Source organism: Apus apus, chromosome 2 (genome assembly GCF_020740795.1).
Source record: "Apus apus isolate bApuApu2 chromosome 2, bApuApu2.pri.cur, whole genome shotgun sequence".
Classification (NCBI taxonomy): domain Eukaryota; kingdom Metazoa; phylum Chordata; class Aves; order Apodiformes; family Apodidae; genus Apus; species Apus apus.
The window spans coordinates 20,818,787-20,839,167 of record NC_067283.1 but is presented as its reverse complement, the minus strand read 5'-3'; the positions used below and the strand labels follow the sequence as shown (position 1 = coordinate 20,839,167).

General features: G+C 37.3%; 1 protein-coding gene across 6 annotated transcripts in view; it reads left to right on the top strand.

Moving 5' to 3' along the window:
- Positions 1 to 14,709, top strand: part of SLC39A12 (solute carrier family 39 member 12) — a 35,487-nt gene extending 20,778 nt beyond the window's left edge. For 4 of the 6 annotated variants that reach the window (XM_051611866.1, XM_051611871.1, XM_051611870.1 and 1 more), the window contains 4 exons: positions 985 to 1,048; positions 4,752 to 4,910; positions 6,273 to 6,460; positions 11,529 to 14,709. In XM_051611866.1, coding sequence (XP_051467826.1) covers positions 985 to 1,048; positions 4,752 to 4,910; positions 6,273 to 6,460; positions 11,529 to 11,657 — 540 coding nt within the window. In that variant the 3' untranslated portion in view covers positions 11,658 to 14,709. The remainder of the gene's footprint in view (positions 1 to 984; positions 1,049 to 4,751; positions 4,911 to 6,272; positions 6,461 to 11,528) is intronic. The other 2 variants (XM_051611868.1, XM_051611867.1) reach the window with 2 other exon arrangements.
- Positions 14,710 to 20,381: the final 5,672 nt, after the last annotated feature.

Genomic DNA, 20,381 nt, shown 5'->3' with positions numbered 1-20,381 from the left:
TTTTGCAGCCAGTACACATCTCTGCTATCATTTTTGGAGTGGTGGCTGCTGTCCCTAACAAAGCACTGTTGACTTCACTGGCTGCTATAACTTTATTTTTTTTTTCCCCCTAGTTTCAGGCAAACAAGTTTTTTGGCTTGCACAAATTTGTAATAATTTCTCTAGTCAGAAGGAAGAGCCCCAGAGAGGTAGGGGCAGAGGCAGATTCTTTGTGTTCTCCTTTCTGTCCCCACAGTTGCAGTTTCTGTTAATTAAACATTAGAGCTGATGCATCAAATTAACTCTCTAGAATAAGGACAAAGATACTGTCTCATTCTTCACTTGAAATAAGGGTACATTTCACTGCAGTGTAGCATTCTCATGTGCCAGTATGGCCAGTCAGTGATGCCTGATGCCAAGACAAAACCCTAACTAAAGAGCAAGAGGTGAGGCACTGGAGCCTGTACCACTCTGAAGAAAAAGCCCTGTAGTTTGAAAGGGTGTGACACCTGCCTATGGTAATATTTTTTAGTCTTGTGTTTTCACAGAGAAACTGTGATGAACGTAAGTTCCAAAGAGACTGGTGTCTACTCATTTTTCCTTGGAAACCCTAAAGGCACTATATCCAGCAGGAAACCGCAATCATGACAAAATGAAAAGATACAACTTGAGTTATTCTGTCCTCTTCAGTTCTGCATTTGGCTGATTTTTGTGATTTCAAGCAGAGATATTATCTTCTTTGGTTACAGCAGTGCTTCTTAATGTCTTTCTTCCTACCTGAATTAGGATGTAACCTTTACTGGGCAAAGGATATTTCTTTTTTATGTGTTTCTGCAGTACCAATCACAAAGCCACTACTTAGTAAATGATTCTGGTGATACCTATGCAAATAGCAGTGACTGTCTTCAATTAAAAAAGCTTGAACTTGTTTGATATTTTCCTGCATTTATAGCAGCAACTGGAAGAGCCCCTTAACACTAATCTGTTATCTTTGCTTTTAACTAGAGAAGCCCAGAAGATTCTGAGTCTGTTGAAGTTCCTCCAGAGAGTAAGGCGATCAACAAAAAAAGTTAGTATCAGTAAAAAGACTTGACAAGCAACAGGAAAAGCCTTAAGACCTAAGATGGAACTGCAAGTGTAAAGCTGGCTTAGTTCTGTGTTTGTTTTGTGCTACCTCACCTCATCTGATGGTGCTTGGCTACATAATTAAAATACCTTCTTAAAGACTTCTTCAGATGACAACCTTGTAATTATGAAGTTCATTAATCTTATACTATCCATGCTTTAGTGTTTGTTTAATCACAGTTGCAACCCATTTTTCTAAAGCCTTTGCTTAAAGGGAAACATTCAAAATTTAATACAAAGCAGATTTTTATAACTGTAAACTTTACTCAGTCTTTTATTTCTGAAGGCAGTGAAATGATTGTGTTTTGGCTCATTCTACTAATTCTGCTTCCTTCTTCCCTTACATCATAAAGCAATAGCCTCCTTAAACTAGTAATGATTTGTTATGTGTATGTAATTATGGGCTTTTCATTGCTTTCAGTTGTGGGATAATCTATTTGCTTCAGAGAGCTTCAGAGTAATTCTTACATTCTCTGTTTTCTTGCTGCTTACACCAAAAAATTGGAAAATAGAGCATGAACCAACTCTGCCTTTGACTGTACTTGTGTGACCTTAGTGAATGACCTTGTGACTTTCTAGAAATTCCGATGAGGGTACAGACTTTTAATTGAAATAAATTTATTTACTATGATCGAGTGCCCTTTATTTTGTGGTCTCAGATCTCAGGTCATCAATTTGATTTATTTAACAATGTCATTATCTTCATCTAGATTTCTAATATTCTTTTCTGTTCTTGTGGAGTTCATTTTCATTTCTGAGGCATTTGAAATCTGGATTTCTATTTCTTCAGTCTCACCTATCCAGCAGTACACAACCCAGTGCCAGTTTCAGTGTGACTATTTGCCCATCTCTAGAGATTTCTGTTCTATTCAATCATCACTCTCTGCTAAGCACAAACAAATTTCTAGTGATCTCAAATCACTAGATTTTTCCAAATGACTAAATTTGGTATTTAACTAAATTTGGGATAATTTCTGAGTAAAGTTCTTTGCTTGGTTCTGTTTTTTCCTCATAGCTCAGTTTTACCTCTGTATGAGGAATCTGTAAGTGAAACCATAGTAGGGAAAGAGGGTTATTTTGTTTCCGGGGTTTTTTGAGAATAGGTATTTTCAAAAGTTTGTTGTTACAGTTCTTATGAATGGCTAAATGCATAAAAATACCTGGGTACTTTGGTACTGAAATAAACTTTTAGGTGTATTTCCCCAAAATATAATGGAATCTCTAGGACAGAAGCCTGGTATCTCCAGAAATGCCAGACTTCACTGTACACTCGTATCAAGTAGGACTTCAAGAGAAGTCTGTCGCCAAAGATAGATAGTGAATAACTCAAAAAGTAAGAAACTACTGAAATAAAATGATTTCTGAATGGCCCTCTCCTTCTTATTTATTTACACATGTTCTATCAATATTGAAAAAGATCAAAAAGTAGCATTTTATGGTTTATATACTCAGTGAGACATTACATGAGCTAGAAATATTTTTAATGTGTGAGTAATTAAAACATTGGAGAAATCTGTTTGTGGATAAATGTTTCCTTCAAACTCTTATTCAAAGCTTCAAAAGCATAACCTATGGTAGAAGCCCTGTACCCAGCAGCTTTATGAGAATTACAGAATTTAATTTGTTATGAGTTCTGATTCCCTATTTAAGCAGATAAAATTATAAATAATAACTGTAGCTTTGTTTAAGAAGAGGCTTTGTAGAAATAGTTAGGGTAAGAAGTTTATAGTTACTGTTGCACAAATATAATACAGTGAGATAGTTGTTAGTAACAAAGTTGTTTTAAAATAGGCTGAAAGTAAATTAAGATTATATATATATAATTATGTTATATAATTAACACAATATACTATAATATATAATTATATTTTATTATATATTTTATATATGCATCTTCTTAACTTTCAGTCAGCTAAATTCCCAGAGCTTACATTTGCAATTGCTCCATAATGTTAGGCTGATCCATATGTTACACTATAGACAAGACACTGGACTGAGTTCCACTAATTATGGTACATCTCCTTCAAGAGCCACAGACTTGAATAAAGAAGGCTAATAATATCTCAAGGCAGGCCATGATTTTGTCCTCCCCAGTATGTATTATGAATCAGAAACTTAATGTAGTGCAGCCATATATTATTTCTACGTAGCTCATGCTCTGCACTATTGATCATAAATGGCCCATAGTGTTTATAAAGAACTGTGTGAACTGGGGACATCTATGTCTGGCTCTGTGAGCTGGCAGGAAAATCTAACAAGCCTGCCAATTTTTCTGAACCCACAGAGCTCCCAGGCAACTAGGGAGGATTTTCTGAATACAGTTGTTAGGCTTTTATGTGCTGTGTGTTTTTTTTATAATAGTCTGAAGACTTCAGTTCTAGCCAGTTCCTGTAAAAAAAACATCTCCCTCATAGCTATAAAATGGTCATCTCTGGAAAAATATTACTGAAGTGAAACCTTTTAATAACTATATTCAGATAGTTCTGTGCAGCTCCACATTAGCTCCTTAGACTGTCATGTCTGTGTGGCGCCCTCAAAAGTCAGAAAAATGTATGCTTAGGGCCCAAATCACAACCCTGCTTCTCAGGCACAAAAGCTACACTTCGCAGAGTGTCCTGTCCATAGTCTGTAGAGGCAAGCAAAAAGAATTACCTGAGAGGCATTTAGAATTGATCCAACGTATGGAACCTCATTTCTACCCAAAGAGATACAATCCCTCCCCATTAATCCATTCAGCATGCTACCCAGCTGTCTGGGCTATGGGCTGGACAGAGAGACTGTCCCTAATTCCCTACCTTGATTTCGGTACTTGTATCACTGGTAACACCTCTCTGCTCATGTCAGATGCCTGATCATGAAAATCCACCACACTGTTCCACACTAAAGCAAGGTCACAGAACAGGATGGGAAAAACAAAGCAGCCATTTGCATCCATGACTGATGCTGCAGACAGGAGTACTATGAGCATTACAGCCAATAATTGATTGAACAATAGTTGGAAATAAGCACACTGTAATGCTGTAATAATAGTGATACTCTGAGGCTTTTAGCCTTTCACCTCTTTCACTGTGACAGAATCTCACAAAAAAACAGACCCTGAAAATATTACTCAGTAGCAGCATACCTTATAGCACTAAAATGATCAGGTACATGAGGCTAAATATTCATCTTCACTATAGCTGTGTAATTCTGTGAATAATGAGGGAAAACCTCCCACCCTTTAAAGAAAAATAATAATAATAAAAAATCTAGGAATATTTTTGTGAATTTCAGCAACCAAAGAAAGATTAACGGAAACCCTTGGGATAAATCATGATACTGGCCTCAAACCTATTTCTATTTTTTTAATCTAGTATTTAACCAAGTAAAAATAAGGGAGCTACTTCCTAGTATTTACATCTCTGAATTACTCTCTGCAAAGAGTAATTTTTTTTGTTTGTTTCAAATGTATTGAAGGAAGTGTAATAACAAGGACAACAGATAAACATGGTTTTCCTCTGATTATTATGACTTTTCATAATGTTTTACGTGAAGTCACCAAAACCTCAAGTTGTCTGTAATACAGCAAAAATTACAATGTTTGTGTTAAAACTTTTGGGCTTTTTTTTTTTGTTTGTTTGTTTATTTCTTTGTTCATCTTTTCCTAGGTAGGAAGATTAGCTTGTTAGCAATAATGGTTCTGGTGGGTGACAGTCTTCACAATTTTGCTGATGGCTTGGTTGTAGGAGCGGCGTTCTCTTCCTCAACAGAAACAGGTGTGACAACAACTATTGCTATTTTATGCCACGAGATTCCTCATGAAATGGGTAAGAAATATATCTGTGTATCTTTCCTGATTGTAGTTCCAGGACATTAGTGGGAATTCTTCTTGCTTATAGAATCCGGAGCTATAAGATTTACATATGAGATGAATATATAAAGAAGCTGTGTTCTTCTCATCCCCCTCCACAAAAAAGAGGGAAAGCTTCTGCCTCATTATTGGACACCATCCCATCTCACCTTCTCCAAGTGTAAAAGCCATCAGGTCAGAGTGGCCCTTTATTCTCATGTGTAGAGACAGAAAAAATCGTTAGCTGTGAGCAGGAGCCATGTGTTCTTGACACAACAATCTGTCCAAGAGTTTTAATATGCATCAGAGCCATTTAACAATGCTCATGCTACCCCCATTCCTGATGCTGATGAAGAATAACAAGATACTAAGAGAAGATAGAAGACCCATTTTACTAGCAAGCAGGACAGGGAGACAGCTCTGTTGAACATTGTCCTCCATTAACTCCTTGTGGTAAATCTTGATGAAGTTGTTCCTGAACTTGAGATGAGAACCTCGAATTGCTGTTTCTATTCTTAAATGACTGGAGATTTCATGTGCTATTTATTTAGAAAACTTCCCTAAACAAGAAGATGGGATGAGGAATTGCTGTGAAGCTGGTAGCTTTTTTGCATAGCAAATAAATTACCAAAATACTGAATAGCTATCTCCAAAGGCAGACCTACTTTGTTCAGGGGCAGTAGTGCCCCAGTGTCAAAGTGGCATTTCTACACTCCAATAAATAATTTCTACACTACAATAAATAATTTCCAAAATTACTTGTTGTGGATGTGTTATGAAATTATTTTCTTTAGAAGAATAATCTGTGATAGGATTCTGATGCACAATTTACCAGAGTTAATTTGGTCTGAAATCGGTGGAATTAAACTCAAACTGAAATCAGACAGGCATAGGTTTTTCTGACTTGCAGCACCTGTAAAACACTCAGACCATGCTGCAAATATCTTCACAAGATTTGAACTGGCAGATTTCCAGTGGAGAAAGATTTAGAAGCTCTGGGAAAGCATGTGACTTCACTTTTGCGTGTATCCAAGTTGGAAATGTCACAGAACATCGAGAACTAACAGAAAGCCACTCCTGTGTACTGGATGCTATCTTTAGGAACAGCTAAACAAATACAAGTCAATACAAGGTTTTTTGAGCTTGTTGTGGGTTTGGTGGGTTTTTTTCCTTCATACAGAATGAGTTTATAATTAATTTAAAGAAATCTAAGAGTAGTCTTCCATGACATCCATCTTTATGCATATCTTATTTTTTTTCCTTCACGTGTTATTACCAAGAGTCTTACAAATACATTCATCAGCTAAATAATATTTTTTCTGTCTTTTTCTCTACATAGGAGATTTCGCTGTGCTGCTAAGTACGGGACTCCCCACGAAGATTGCAATTTTGATGAATTTTATAAGTGCACTAACAGCATTCTTAGGACTTTATATTGGCCTTTCTGTATCAACTGACCCATGCATTCAAAACTGGATTTTTACTGTTACAGCTGGAATGTTCTTGTATTTATCTTTAGCAGAAATGGTGAGAACTTCAGTCTATATTTATATTTTCCTTTTAACATAGCCAACTCACAGATGAGTGTCAGACAAATGCAGGTGGATTAATTTGGAGAGAAAGAGAGTTCATAGGCTTCTTGGGAAGAACATGTCATCTGCCTTGTGCATGTACAGTACTTGGAGCAATAGTCTTATTTTGCTTGGTGTTAATGCCATGATAGGTGTAAATAGTAGTAAAAAGGTGAAATAAGGGCTATTATGAGATAAAAAAGACATAAAGGACTTTCAAAGGGAGAAAGGTAAACAATATATTTTTAGGACTGATAGAGTTACTTAGTAAAACATAAAGAAACATTTCATCCTGCAGGGTTTTCTGAAATCTTGAAGAAATTGGTTAGACTGGGGGTTTTTGTGGGTGTGGGTTTTTTGGCTTTGTTTGTTTTGGTTTTTTACTGCCCTGCTCTTTATATATTTTTCAGTCATTGTTTTGACATCAATTTGCTGTATCTCAAGTGTTTATCCTGTGCTCTTTCTGACCACCCTTTCTGTCTCAGAGAGGTTTGGATGAGCTCTTAAGTAATTCAAAATCCATCAGATTGTCTCTACTTTTCAGTATTTGCCTATAATTTTTCATACTCCCATTTCAATAGAAATTATCTAACTATAGAAAAATCAAATGTGGAGATATACATTAGGAGACATGTCTAAGGACTGTAGAAGAATGTGATGCCTCAGGCCACTTAATTTATTGAAGGTAACTTACAGTGGCTAACTGTTACACTTGTAATTTAGTTACCTGGCCAGCTTATTTTACATGTCATGTAGCTCTTTAACCAATGGTCATTAATGTAAAGTTACTTGCATGCTTCTGAACAAAGATCAAATATTTTGAGTGATTAGATCAGTAGGGGGAAAAAAACAGAGATCTGTCTTTTCATAAATTATTACTGACTGTTGTGTTCACTACCACCCCCCACCTCATGCCTGAGATACCATTTACCAGGTTCAAGCGTAATACTTTAAACCTCATATGCCACGTTAGTATTATAACCTAATTAAAAATCTACTTGTTATAATTGACCTTGAACCTTTGGTGTATTTTAGTCTAGTTTTGTTACTGTAACAAACCTAAAGTGCTCCTAACAGCTTATGAAGGACCTGCCTAAGGACTGAGGATTGTGGATGTGTCAACAGTCCTGACTGAGGCGGTAAATAAGAGACAAGAACACTGTGTTCCAAATTGCTTCTTGTTCTGACAGAGACATTTCAAAGTGATGCTGCCTACCTACTCAATTGGCATGGTTTTACTAGTGTGGCTAAGAATGATTCAGGCATATTCTTCCTTCAATGTAGGATCAGCATCCATCAGGGATCCAAAAGTTCCCAGAACAACACCATGTTTTCCTCTGTGTCTCCAAAGCAATGTGCCAGCTCTAAATCCCGAGAGATGACACAGTTCCAGGCAGAGACAGGGACATGTTTTCCCTTGTCCTCAGCTTGTCACCACTATCTTGTTCTTGATGTGAAGAGGATAAAGAAGGTAGAGAGAGGGAAGGATCTTATTTCTCTTACCTCTCATTTACTAGTAGAGATTCCTATCAGCCTGTCTCTGCATTTGTCAAAAGAACTGCCTTTGGGTTGCTCACCTAGGTTTGTCAGAAATGCCAGTATTGAGTATCACAGGTATTATTTTATTTAAAAAGTATTCTTGTAACACTGCAGGTATCTACAGATCTGAAAAGCTTGTATGTTTTAAAGTACATCTCAAAAGAAAATCAGCCATGCTTTATGTATTCTCTGCTGCATTCTCATCTACAAACAGCAATCATCAGTGCTGCTGCCAGTGGGGTACAAATGCTGAATGGTGTAAAACCTTAACTATAATGTTCAGTGTTTGTTTTATGGGCTTTCAGATACTCATTTGCTTGTCAGAGCAGCCATTAAATAAGAGAGCAGCAGTTAAATAAGACTGAATAGTCTCAGGGATTTCTGCATTGGGAAACGTTGAAGGATATGAGGTGGAGGTACATTGATAGGACAACACTGTGAGACTGCTACCATCATCAAGGTTGTACAGAAATAATTCTGTGGTTAGGTAAAGGTTTTTCATTTCTACAATTGGAATTCTAGCTACATCAGCAAGTAGAGAGGGTTAATATTTTTTAAAATCTGAGGAACAGGCCAGAAGATAAAATTATTTATATCTGTGATCACTTTTTCACCAAGGAATTCTGAAAAATTTCATCTTCTTAGTAACCAAGAAAGGTGGGAGGAATATTTTGTCCAATATTGCAACATAAATTGTTGTTTCAAGATATGCATGTGAGTAAATACCTGTAATATTGTGGGTTTACTTGTTTTACCAAAATTAAACCCCCTGAAAACCTGCTTTTTATGAGCAGGATAGTGAGATTTTTTTTGTACTTGCTGTCATAAGAGTATAATTATACCCTTGCACTGTTTCCAAAGATCCTTCATTGATAACATACATTTTCTTTAATAGAAATTTAATCTGAAATGGATCTTGAGACAGCAATATATGGAATAGAGCAGATTATTCCTAATGAACTGTTTTTTTGAAAAAACACATCCTCTTTTTCTCTTGGATAATATACTTGAAAATCCTTTATCAGTCTCTTAAATTTGTATCTATGGAGAAATCATTATGGATATTTATGAAATCGCATGTATTGTATGAAACCCCAAGGACTGGAATGTAATTTCTGAGTGATTGTACAGATTGTATTGGTTTAGATGGTTCCTTACCAGAAAGACATATTGTGTCATTTGAAAGGAGGGAGATAGAAGCAAGAAGGACAGTAAGTATATCAAAGACACAGGAGCTAACCAGTCACTTCCTGAGGCAACTAACTGACATTTTCTATGACTAAACTTAAAAATCTTTCTTAATTTGAAGAAAAAGGGCTACTCTAAAAGTTACTTATTGTGCTCTTGCAGTGCAGGAGTTGTGCCATGTGTGCCCCAGCTTGGTGGAAGTCTGTTTTAGCCAGCACATGGTGGAGGGTCCCTCATGCCTCCTTTCAGCATGCTGCTGCTTAATTCTTCATATCCTTTGTGTTGTCATGATTACATGAGCTGGATTGGGAGTAGAGTAGTCCCTTGATTACCAGTAGCTCTTTTGCCTTCAACAGACTTCAAGTATTAGCAAGTGTGATGGAATCCAACAGCTTGGATGTGGTGCTACCTTCCCGTAATTTGTGAAGCGTTTTGCATCTGCTGGTTGTCTCGGTTTTTGCTTCTTAAAAACCACAAGTTTTGTCTGCTGTACCACACACATTTGTATTCAGAGAGAGTTGGAGAACCATAGCTGATGCTGTTTTATTTTCAAATTGATAAGCAGGGGTGTCACACTAGGTCAGGCTACAGAAATGGTCTGTAAGCTTAATGACAAGCACACAGTTAGGTGGAAGGAGCAGAGATATGCATTGGTCATAGGAAGAGTATTACTTGCTGAGAATTCCTTTAAAAAATCTTCCTTAGGAAACTACTGTGCATGTGTGTAACTCATAAATTGGCACTGTCAGGAATAAGAGAAAAGACTAGCTGTTGCAGTGGGAGGGGAAAGAGTTTCCTATTTAGAGAACACATTTGCTCAGGCACTAGGGAAGAGGACAAAACAGACTGATTATAAGAGATTATAAAAGAGAGCAAAGGTCTAGACTGGAACTCTGGATTCAGGCCTACATCTTAATTAACAGTTTTTACTTATACACAGAACCCAAACCACATGCTAGGAACACTTGCAACCTGTCAGTTCAGATTTTGATTTACATCAGAACTTTGAGGTGTTTACATTTGCTTTAGATTAAAAGTTTCTGATTATCCTTAAGTGCAAATTAAACACGAGTTTCTAAGATGTGAATTTGTACCACAATTTAAACCACTGCCTAGTGTTATGAAGATGTTTGGATTTGCCTGTTATTTTTATGTAAAACTTGAAAGTGCAGGCAGCTTTTTCACTATAGTTTGCTTTTGGGCCAATGCCAGCTTCCAGAGAAAGAAACATGTAGGAGAAGCAGAGCCAGAGACCCCCCTCTGACAAAGGGAAGGACAAGCATAGCAAACAGATGTAAAGATACCCTGTTAGCTTCCTTGGTCAGCACCACTCCACTGTCTCCCAGTGGCTGATACTGTTAGAGCTCCTGTGAGAAGCCTCTAAAGAGCAGAGGACATAAGTAGGTTCATTTAAGCACAGACTGTGAGTGGAGCAGGAAGGGGTGATGGGAGAGTGCCAGGATGACTCACTTTTGTTTTAAAGTTCACAACAAATAAACAATTGTGGTTGGTCAGCACCGGACTATTCTATGTATTTCCAAAGTCAATGTGAAAGTATTCAGCAGTCATTGATGACTCTTTTGGTGCCTATAATACATAAAGCATAAATACTAGGAGAGTCCGAGCCTGAGGCATCATGTGCACGGCCTCTATTGAGACATACATTTTGTTTAAAACTGATAAAAGAGAACAGGTAGGATGGAAGGTCAAAATAAGTAGCTTTTAATATGATTATAAACAGATGCTACTTCTTTACTTGATTTAAAACTCACAGAGAAAAATATTAAATGTATTTTTTTCAAGCATATTTCATGTTTTCCACTTGTATGTTTACTAAAGCCCAAGTAAATAGGAGTGTTGCCAGTTATTTCAGTGAGAGCAGAATTGACCCTATATATAGTACTGAAACAAAAAATCTCAAACTAGTTTATTTCCACAAAAGGGAATCACTAATTTTACTAAATAAGCATTTCCTTACAGACAGCTGTATACAATTACTGAAAACTATGGAGAAGTTAGCAAACATCAGAATATCATTTATGATTCTTGTCTTTGCTATTAAAAGAACCAAAAGGGGTAAAATTTCATTAATTTTAATATTTAACTGTCAAGATCGGTGTTGTTACAACGTACAGAACAAACTACAGATTAATAGCTATAGTCAGAAACTCAGCATTTAAAGTTTTGGTTCTTTTTTTTTTTTTTTTTAATGAAGTTTGCCTTGTGTTCCCAGAAGACTTTTTTTCCCAGAGATGAATATGTCTGGCTCTCATTCTGGTGTCTTATTCTTTTTTTAGCTTCCTGAAATGACTCATATTCAGACACGGCGACCCTGGTTGATGTTTCTCCTACAGAACCTTGGATTACTATTAGGCTGGCTTTGCCTCTTGCTTTTGGCTCTTTATGAACAGAAAATTAAAATTTGAGTTTTCTGATGGAAATCTTGAAGTACCACTTATGACAGTGGATAGCATATTCACAGTTTTGTCACGTCTGCTATAGTGATATATAAATTAAGTTGCTGGGATTTTTATATCTGAACAGTAGATAAGTATTTCACTTCATTAACTTATTCTTCAGATTTTGTAATTTTTTTTTTTTTTATAAACATGAATGTTTAGAATTATGTTTTATTTGTTACTGAGTTTACCAGATCCCATGTTCAAACTCACAGGAGCTTTTGATTAGTTTTTATTGAGGCTGTTCTAGTTGAATGCTCTAAGTGATCTCTGCCAGTCTGATTGAAGAAAAGAATAAAACATTTTTATATGGAGTAAATAAAGTGGACTAACCTTAGTTGAGTAATTTGAAGCAGACATCTTTTTTTGCTTCTTAGTACAAAGAATAAATGTATTTCTATAAAACTAAAAAGTATGGTAAAACTAAATTTTCAAATGGCATACAGCAATCTCAGAATATCTGCACTACCTACTTTGCCTACATAAAGATCCTCAGTAATCATATCTTACTCTCCACTATGGCATGTTCAAAATGACAAGTGTAAATGTTGAAGTTTATGATCTATAATTCTGAGACTGTCCTTTTCCAACTGTAATATAGTTTCTCATATGTGTGATGGCACCTGTGACAGTCAGGCATTGGACTATAGGAACTGACAAAGTAACCGCTTTCTGCATTATCCCACCTCTGTTGGTTGCTTATAGCAAAGGCTTATGAAGAATTATAAGAAGTATGTTTAAGTTGTTTTTCCCTGTTATCCCTTCCAGGCACCCGAAATCAAGGCATCACTTGGGTCAGGTGTTGCTTCTGAGCCATCATGTTTAATGAACACCAACAGTGTCTTCCCGTCAGCAATTAGCTTATTCATACATATGCGATGTTCATTGTGGAAAGAGCTTTTTCAATTGTCTAAAGTGCATGTAGCTGTGCTCTCTTATGGTCTCACTGCAATTCCTTCTACCCTGAGTGATTTTTGTGTAATTAGTTCTCAAGGTTTCAAGGGAATTCTGCATAAATTGGGATGACTCATTTAATTTAGGATCGCAGAATCAAGCCTGAAACAAATGTATGAATTCTGCCCTGATTATGAGGTGCTGAGCAACTTCCAGGAAGTACTGAGCAACACTCAGCCATGCTATTTCTGCTACTTACATGCTATCAATTTTTTATGTAAGGACTCCCCCCTACCTAACTTATATTTTTGTCTGATAATTGAGATGCATTCTTTCTCCCTTCTCTGATGAATTGTGGAAAGTGGGAGAGCAAGTTCCAGAACAAACATATATTCTTTATGCAGCAAGTGGATATTTTCTTTGTCTTAACTCAGGCTTGAAATACAGCTACACTATGACATGGTATGACTGTCTCACAATGTGTCCTGTGTTTATTTGACAGCTTGTAGTGAAGGTACAATTATTCTCACATTACAGATGGGTTTAGCCTACTCTTCTAGAGTAGACTGTCAGAACTGTCAGTCCTCAAAGGTTTTGTGGGCACCATACTACCTCATCAACTAAATGCAAAGTGAATAATAATGAATTTCATTGTTTATAGTAGTCCAGATTTGTGGGCTTTTGAACCTCTAGTAATTCTCATGCTTAGCCTTGGGAAAAACACTTAAAGATCATTTTAAAGTAGATATGCTCTCATTTTTGGTACCAGTTAGTTATGAGAATCTGTAGCAAATACCCTAATGCACATCTGAATGTACATCTAGGCACTTACTTACCTTCAAAAACCTTGTCCCAGACAATTTATCCAAGGTCATACAGGAAGTCTCTATCTGGCTAAAGAAATGAACTGAGCTGTTTTTAGCCCCAAACTAAAATCCTAGCTTGTTTTATTTAAGTGTGCAACTACTATGATTGCTTTTCCTGTTGATTCAGCCTTGAAAGATGAGCTGAGAAGCCATGAATGATGCTTCTCTTCTCAAAGTTTACATTTTCAGGAGCTTTTGCTTGCTTTTATTAAGGTAGGATTTTTAAAAAGTGGTTTCCCAGTGTTTCATCTGTTTGTGTTTACACCGACTCACTCCATGACCTTCAGCTCTGACAGTCAATTCAAGCAATAGCCTGGCACCACTAGATGTGAGCAAAATCAATTCTAGTATCAGATGGTGCAAATTAATACTGGAAACATTTGTTATCTCAAAGAGAAGAGCTATCATAATTTGGGTGTTTACATGTGCATAGTGTTCACTACCACAGAAAACATACCAGTATGGTCATGTTTTGGCAATGTTATAGTATTCTGAATTGTTATCATCATCATCATCATCATCATCATCATCATCATCAAGGTGTCTGAAAGAGGGCAAGTGATTTCTGGCAGTGTATACTTCATAGTTGCACATGAGCACAGATTCACATCCTGACATGATCTGTGAACCTATTGTGCCCACCTCTGTTCAGAAAATACCATATTTTGGCAATACATAAATTTATCAGGTTTCTTGGCCACATTTAACAGCCTAGTATATTTAGACAGCTTCCACCACAGGCATAAATACGTTGATCAGAATGCCAGTTAGTCCTTATTCCTGCCTCAGAGCTCAAATGCTTTTGTGGTGTTTGTTTGACAGCAAGTGAGCGGTTCAGTCACTGTTCTGCCCTACTGTCAAGTCTGAACATCTAAAGTCTCATTAGCATAGGGAAATTTTAATTTCCATGGCAGTTGTGAGACAACTGTCTCTCTTATGTGGAAAGGCTGAGAGACCTGAGTCTGTTCAACCTGAAGAAGAGAAGACAGAGAGGGAATCTTATAAATGCTTATAAATATCTAAAGAGTGGGTGTCAGGAAGATGGATGCAGAGACCTTTCACGTGTTTTCAGTGACAAGATAAGGGGCAACAGGCACAAACTGGAACGCAGGACGTTTCATCTGAACATAAGGAAAAAAATTAATTATTTTGAGGGTGACAGAGCACTGGAACAGGCCACCCAGAGAGGTTGTGGAATCTCATCCACTGGGGATATTCAAAACTCGCCTGGACATGATCCTGTGCAACCTGTCATGGGGGTTGGACTAGATGATCTCCAGAAGTCCCTTCTAACACCTACCATTCTGTAACAATGCATCACACAGAGGGCTGGAAACAGTTCCTGTAGGTCACTGAATTAGAAAAGAAATCCATGTTAAACTCAAACTCAGATCTACCTGCAGGATTAATTTATTCATTTTATTTATTTATTTACTTTTTGTCCATGTTCTCTGAAAATCCCAAGAAGTAGGACAGAAAAATATGGTTTTCTGCCCTTACAAAAGGCAAGATGGAGGACAAGTATTCTTACAAGGCATTCTCTTTTTGTTTAAATTCTGTAGACTTTATTCATACAGATTTCAAACATGACTCTATTTAAAGCCAGTTATATCTTTTTGTTCCTCCAAACCTAACAGATAGAGAGCATAATATGCCAATGTTTTCCCTGAGTCAAATCCTGAGTAAGGCCTGCAGAACTTCATCACTTGCAGCCCTTAAATCATGACTAGGTATCTATCTAAGAGGTATGCAATTACTCAAACAGATGTTATGTGCTTGATGGAGAGATTACTTGGTGAGGTTTTACAGCCTGTCAGGCAGTTCTGACTAGATAATCATAATGTTACTTTGAAACCCTAAAATACATGAATCTACAGATACAGGAATTTTTCTGGAAAAAGCCGGTTAGTATTTCTCTTTCTTCTATTCTTAGTTTTCAGGCAGTCTCAAGATGAAAAAAAAAAATTAAAAAAAAAAAAATAAATCTTGCTTTCCTACACAGCAAATGAGAGAAAAAAGAAAAGTTGAAAGGATTCCTTTGCTACAGTATGTTTTCCTGGAAGTTTAGTGGCACAGGACCTCACAAAAAATACTTCCAATTCCAAACTACCAGGGCTCCTAAGCATACGAGACTTGACTTTATACCTCTCTGTTCTGTATACGTTACACATTACCCAGTGACTGCTAAGATAAATTGTATCTTCCTTGCAGCCAGCTATGCTAATGCCCTTAGAAGTTTCTGGAGCACATCTGAATGTTTTGAATACTGCCACCTATTCCTTCACTGTATTTTATGCTTTAGGCATGAATGTGGCATTTCTCCAGAGACAAAAAATGCCCTTTTTATATAAGAAAACATGGTTAGTTTTAATATGTTTATATGGATTGTTTCTCTTTCATGTACCATTGCATTTGAGAAAGTGTGTTATAATTGTAACAATTTTTTGCCTGCAGCTATAAACCAAAAGTTTTATATTAAAGTAAGGGTTAGGGCTGATAATTGAGAAGGCCATACTTTATCAATATTGTTAGCTTTTCTTGCTTCACTGTAACCTTTTGTCGAGTCTTCCTTTCATCTTAAAAATAAGCTGCCTTCTATTGTGAGAGTAGCTGTAGGAATATGACTACAGTAAATACAAGCAGTACTTACACAACGGCTTTAATCAAAACAAAAAGTCCTGCAATTTATTTTACTAGATCCACCTTCATTCACTTCTGCCCAAAAGAACAAAAATCCACAGATGGAGCTGTTGCTTGGGGTCACGTAGGGGAATGTAAGAAGTGCCTTCTTCCTTTTATGTCTCTGATAGCAGGACCAAGGACAATGGGAGACCCTGCGTAAACATCTGGTTGCATTGAAGTCACTGCCAAGCTCAGAACAGCATCCTGGTGCAGGGAGTGCAGAAATTGCAGAGGGCTGGTGCTGCTTCTTTTTGCAGGAATGACAGGATACAGAGCAGGCAGGGGGACTCCAGTGGGGCATACTTCAGCACAGCACTTCAGCAGTTGTAACAGAAGGATCAAAGACTTTATAGCTGTCTCTGTATCATCCTGCAGGACCTCACTTCAGAGCGAATTCTCAGACAGTTTGCATGTTGTTTTGGCTTTGGATGTGAAGGATATAATGAAAATAATTTGGCTGATAATCCTGTGAGTACAGGCTCCTGCAATGCAATAATCCACAGGACCCCAGCAGTCAGGGTGACCCAAGGGAATGCCACTTCTCTGCAAAGGGACCTCCCTCACTCTCTTCCATTTATGCTCTCACAAATAAAGGACAAGGTCTGTAGCCATGATCATGGGGGTCCACGTCCACATTGCAGCTGCAGGGCAGCAAAAACAGTGTGATGTGTGTGACAGCCCCTCATCGCTAGGGTCTCAGCTCTGACATTGCAAGAGGGTATTAAACACAGGACTCCCTGGCAACCTAAATCTGCCTAGCAACCATTTCTAAATTGGCTGAAGATAGTACTGACCAAACATTATTCCAGTGTTATAGACATGTCCATGTGTGACATAATTTTGTTCTACTGCAGCTGTCTGGGGAACCCTCCCTCATCCATTTCCCAGGGGCCAGCAGAAACTAGCTTGACCTATCCCAGAGACATGACAACAGATATGCCTAGGGGAATAGGCTAGTCCATTATTATGATACATTCCAAGCTTACTTTAAGACCACACTAAATTCTGCCATCACTCCATGGACTCTCATACTGCAGGGAAGGCACTAGGACAGTGTCTGCACTGGTCTGCTGGGCAGTTGCCCAAGGCTATCCTTACCAGGCTGCATGGAAGGTGAGCAGCAGCTGTATCTCAGGCCTGACAATTGTTTCAGAGTATCCCAGGTGTTTCTGTCATTGCATATCAGATATGGCATCCATGAGCACACCACCTCATACCAAAACTTTTTTTGGCTTTTATGGCAATGGCTTTATGGCATTTGTCTTGTCACTTCCTGTCTCCGCTATGCAAATGTCACAACTCTTATGGTATGGGCTCTTCCCTCTTCTCCTGCACCATCCATACTGATCATTTTGGAGCAATTTGTTGCAACAGTTTGTGACTTTTGATGTGCAGAAAAAGCCAACAGAGCACTGGAAATTTCACTGAGAAGAACAGAGAAGATACTATAACCCACACTGTGGTGCCAGGATTTTTATCTTATTTGAGAGATACTGCTATGAGTATGTAACACAAACCCAAGAAAACAATTCTTTTGTATCCAACAATAAAGTGTGTTGGTGTTGCCTTGGTGGTCTCAGGTGATTTTATCACTAGCAACTGGTAATGTGTCCTTAATTTCAGGACTTCAAAGGCCATCTTCGTATTCTTCTGCAAAGGTTTAGTTCAGGAGCAAAACTAGACCTACTTTCTGGCTGCCATCCTAATCCAGAAGTGGGTGGGTACTGAAAGCAAAACTCATCTATATACATGGTACAACAGCTCAGTTGCAAGTAGCTGTCATCATCAGCAAGCTTAGAAATGTTTAATGAAAAATATACATCTGGTGATTTGGTATGACCAGGACAGCATTTGGAAAACATGACATCCACTACTGAGTTGTAGCCCTGAATGCAACTCTTTTCCCAGGTACTATCCATGAGGGTCCTCTCCCACAAGTACTGGAAACATTCTGTCATACTTGCGGACTTCACTCATGATAATTATTTTTTAATGCACTTTATACAAGGTTTCAGAGGAAAGGATGCAAGGGAGAATAAGGCCTTTCCTGTAATTAGTTAAGAAATTAATACAAGTGCTAATGCACTCTAAATTGCAGTGTGATTCATCATCCTGCACAAATGTAAAGTATCTGTCCTTTCAATTGGACACAAACAGGGCAAAACAGATACATAATAGGAAGGCCAGAGCAGGTAAGAGCCCAGGAGAAAGTTCTTGTAGATGACTGTGTAAATGTCAAAACAAACAACTTACATGTAAGGAATATTACCCCCTCCTCATTGTAGTTCATTCTCATTGGTAAACACAAAACCCACACAATTCTTTGCAAATGTTGCTGGAAAATATCATGTCTAAGAAGTCGAGCTTCAAGTCTGGAAATAGTTTAAATATTACAAAACAGATGACTTTTAATAACTCTTAAACTTCAGACATGCCTTGAAAATAAGATCCATATGTTCATAGTCATATATTTCGGAAAATACATATTCATAGTTGATGAAATCGGTATAATTTTGTGTGGAGGATTTCAATTCCATCTCAAGTAATGGGAAGGAAAACAGCTTATGAGAGCATAGTCCATTTTCTATCATTTCCTACTACCATAAAATCTACTTTTTAATTTGGCTTATTGTACTTGCAATTAGCAAGAATATGCCATTTGTCTAGACAACAGAGTAACTGACTGTCTGGCATAGCTTTTCTGGCTTTATTAGGGTGGACTAAGAAAGCACATGACTATTTGTTGTAAATTCTTTTCTAGTATGTCATATTTTCATATGCCATCAAAATTCTTAGGTTGGGTTGCACTTAAGTAACCCTCCATTCTCGACCTTGATTCTCTTTCATGGAGTTGTGTTTTTTAGAAGTAATTATAATATATTACACTTGAGTGAAATGGGTTTTTTGGTTTCCTTCCCTTCCTCCCATTTAATTTCCTCCCCCAGTACAATTTCTGCTATGTGCTAAGTTTCAATATTGGTGGAGAAAAACTGATTTGTCATTCTTTTTTCCAGACATTTCATGATTTTAGTGTATGTTGGATCTTGGGGACCTCAGAAAGGCAGTCTCAATTCTAAGGAAGCATACCTAAATCAAGGGCAGTTCCCACCCACTTTTTGTTGGTATCAGAAAGGATAGTTGAGCTTTAAAGAGAAAAACCCCCAAAACAAAATAACAAAAACACAAAAAATAAAACCAACAACAAACAAATGAACAAACAAAAACCACACATGCACACACACACAAACCTAACCAGAAGAACAAATTATTTAAAAAGCATGGTAAAAATACCAACACCATCAGTTTACACCAGACTGTACATGATCAGATCCCCTGCACTTCTTGAATCACTCTTATTTAAAGTTATTTCTTAGCTGAGACATATTAGCTCACACTGTGCCTAATCTTTCGCAAGTTCTCAGTAAAACAATTGCTAACCACTTTCGCTTTTACAGCCTACTGGTATTACAGACAATGACACAGAAAAACATTTCCTAATAATGGATAGTAATTTGATTTAGGCAATAGAAAATGGAAATTCCTGACAACTTGAAGTAAATACTAATGAACTTCCAATATACTCTTGCAGTTTACAGTTCTGATATGAATGTAAATAATAACATTGAGTTGCCTTTGATTCTCTCATATTTAGAGAGTTCTCATACTTTCCCTCTTCCTCCAGAGTTCACAACACAAAAGGTCTCTCAGATTTCAACACAGTAAGAAAAAATCTTCAGGCCCCTAGCTTTCTCAAGAATTATGGTTTTTATGTTCAAAATGGCTATATGAATAGTAAAAAGGACCTTTTCTCTCTTCTGCACTTTTGTCTCATTTATTTCATAAACGGCCACCTTTGACAAAAAATTCTTCCCCAACGAGGCTGGTGGATCATGCAGGAAGAAGCAGACAGTCTTGGCAGAAGAGACATTCATGTTCACTATATTCATGGTTACAAAATATTATTAAAAGTCTGATTCAGACTTTGCTCTTTAATTCTCTTATATTCAGTGAGACTCAGTTCATAGCATGTAAATGAATAAACCACTTCTGAATTCTCTGGTTTTATATTGGTGGAAATTTACTGAAAGCAATGTTTTCTGCTTATACTATTTTAAACAAGAGAAAATATGGGCTTAAGCCTGCACGCTGCCTCTGTTGCCGAGATCTCCATGATAAGGAGATAATCTGAAATACAGCAGGCAACCAGCACTTTTTCTCAAGTACTGGAAGTTCCTGGGGAGTATGTTTG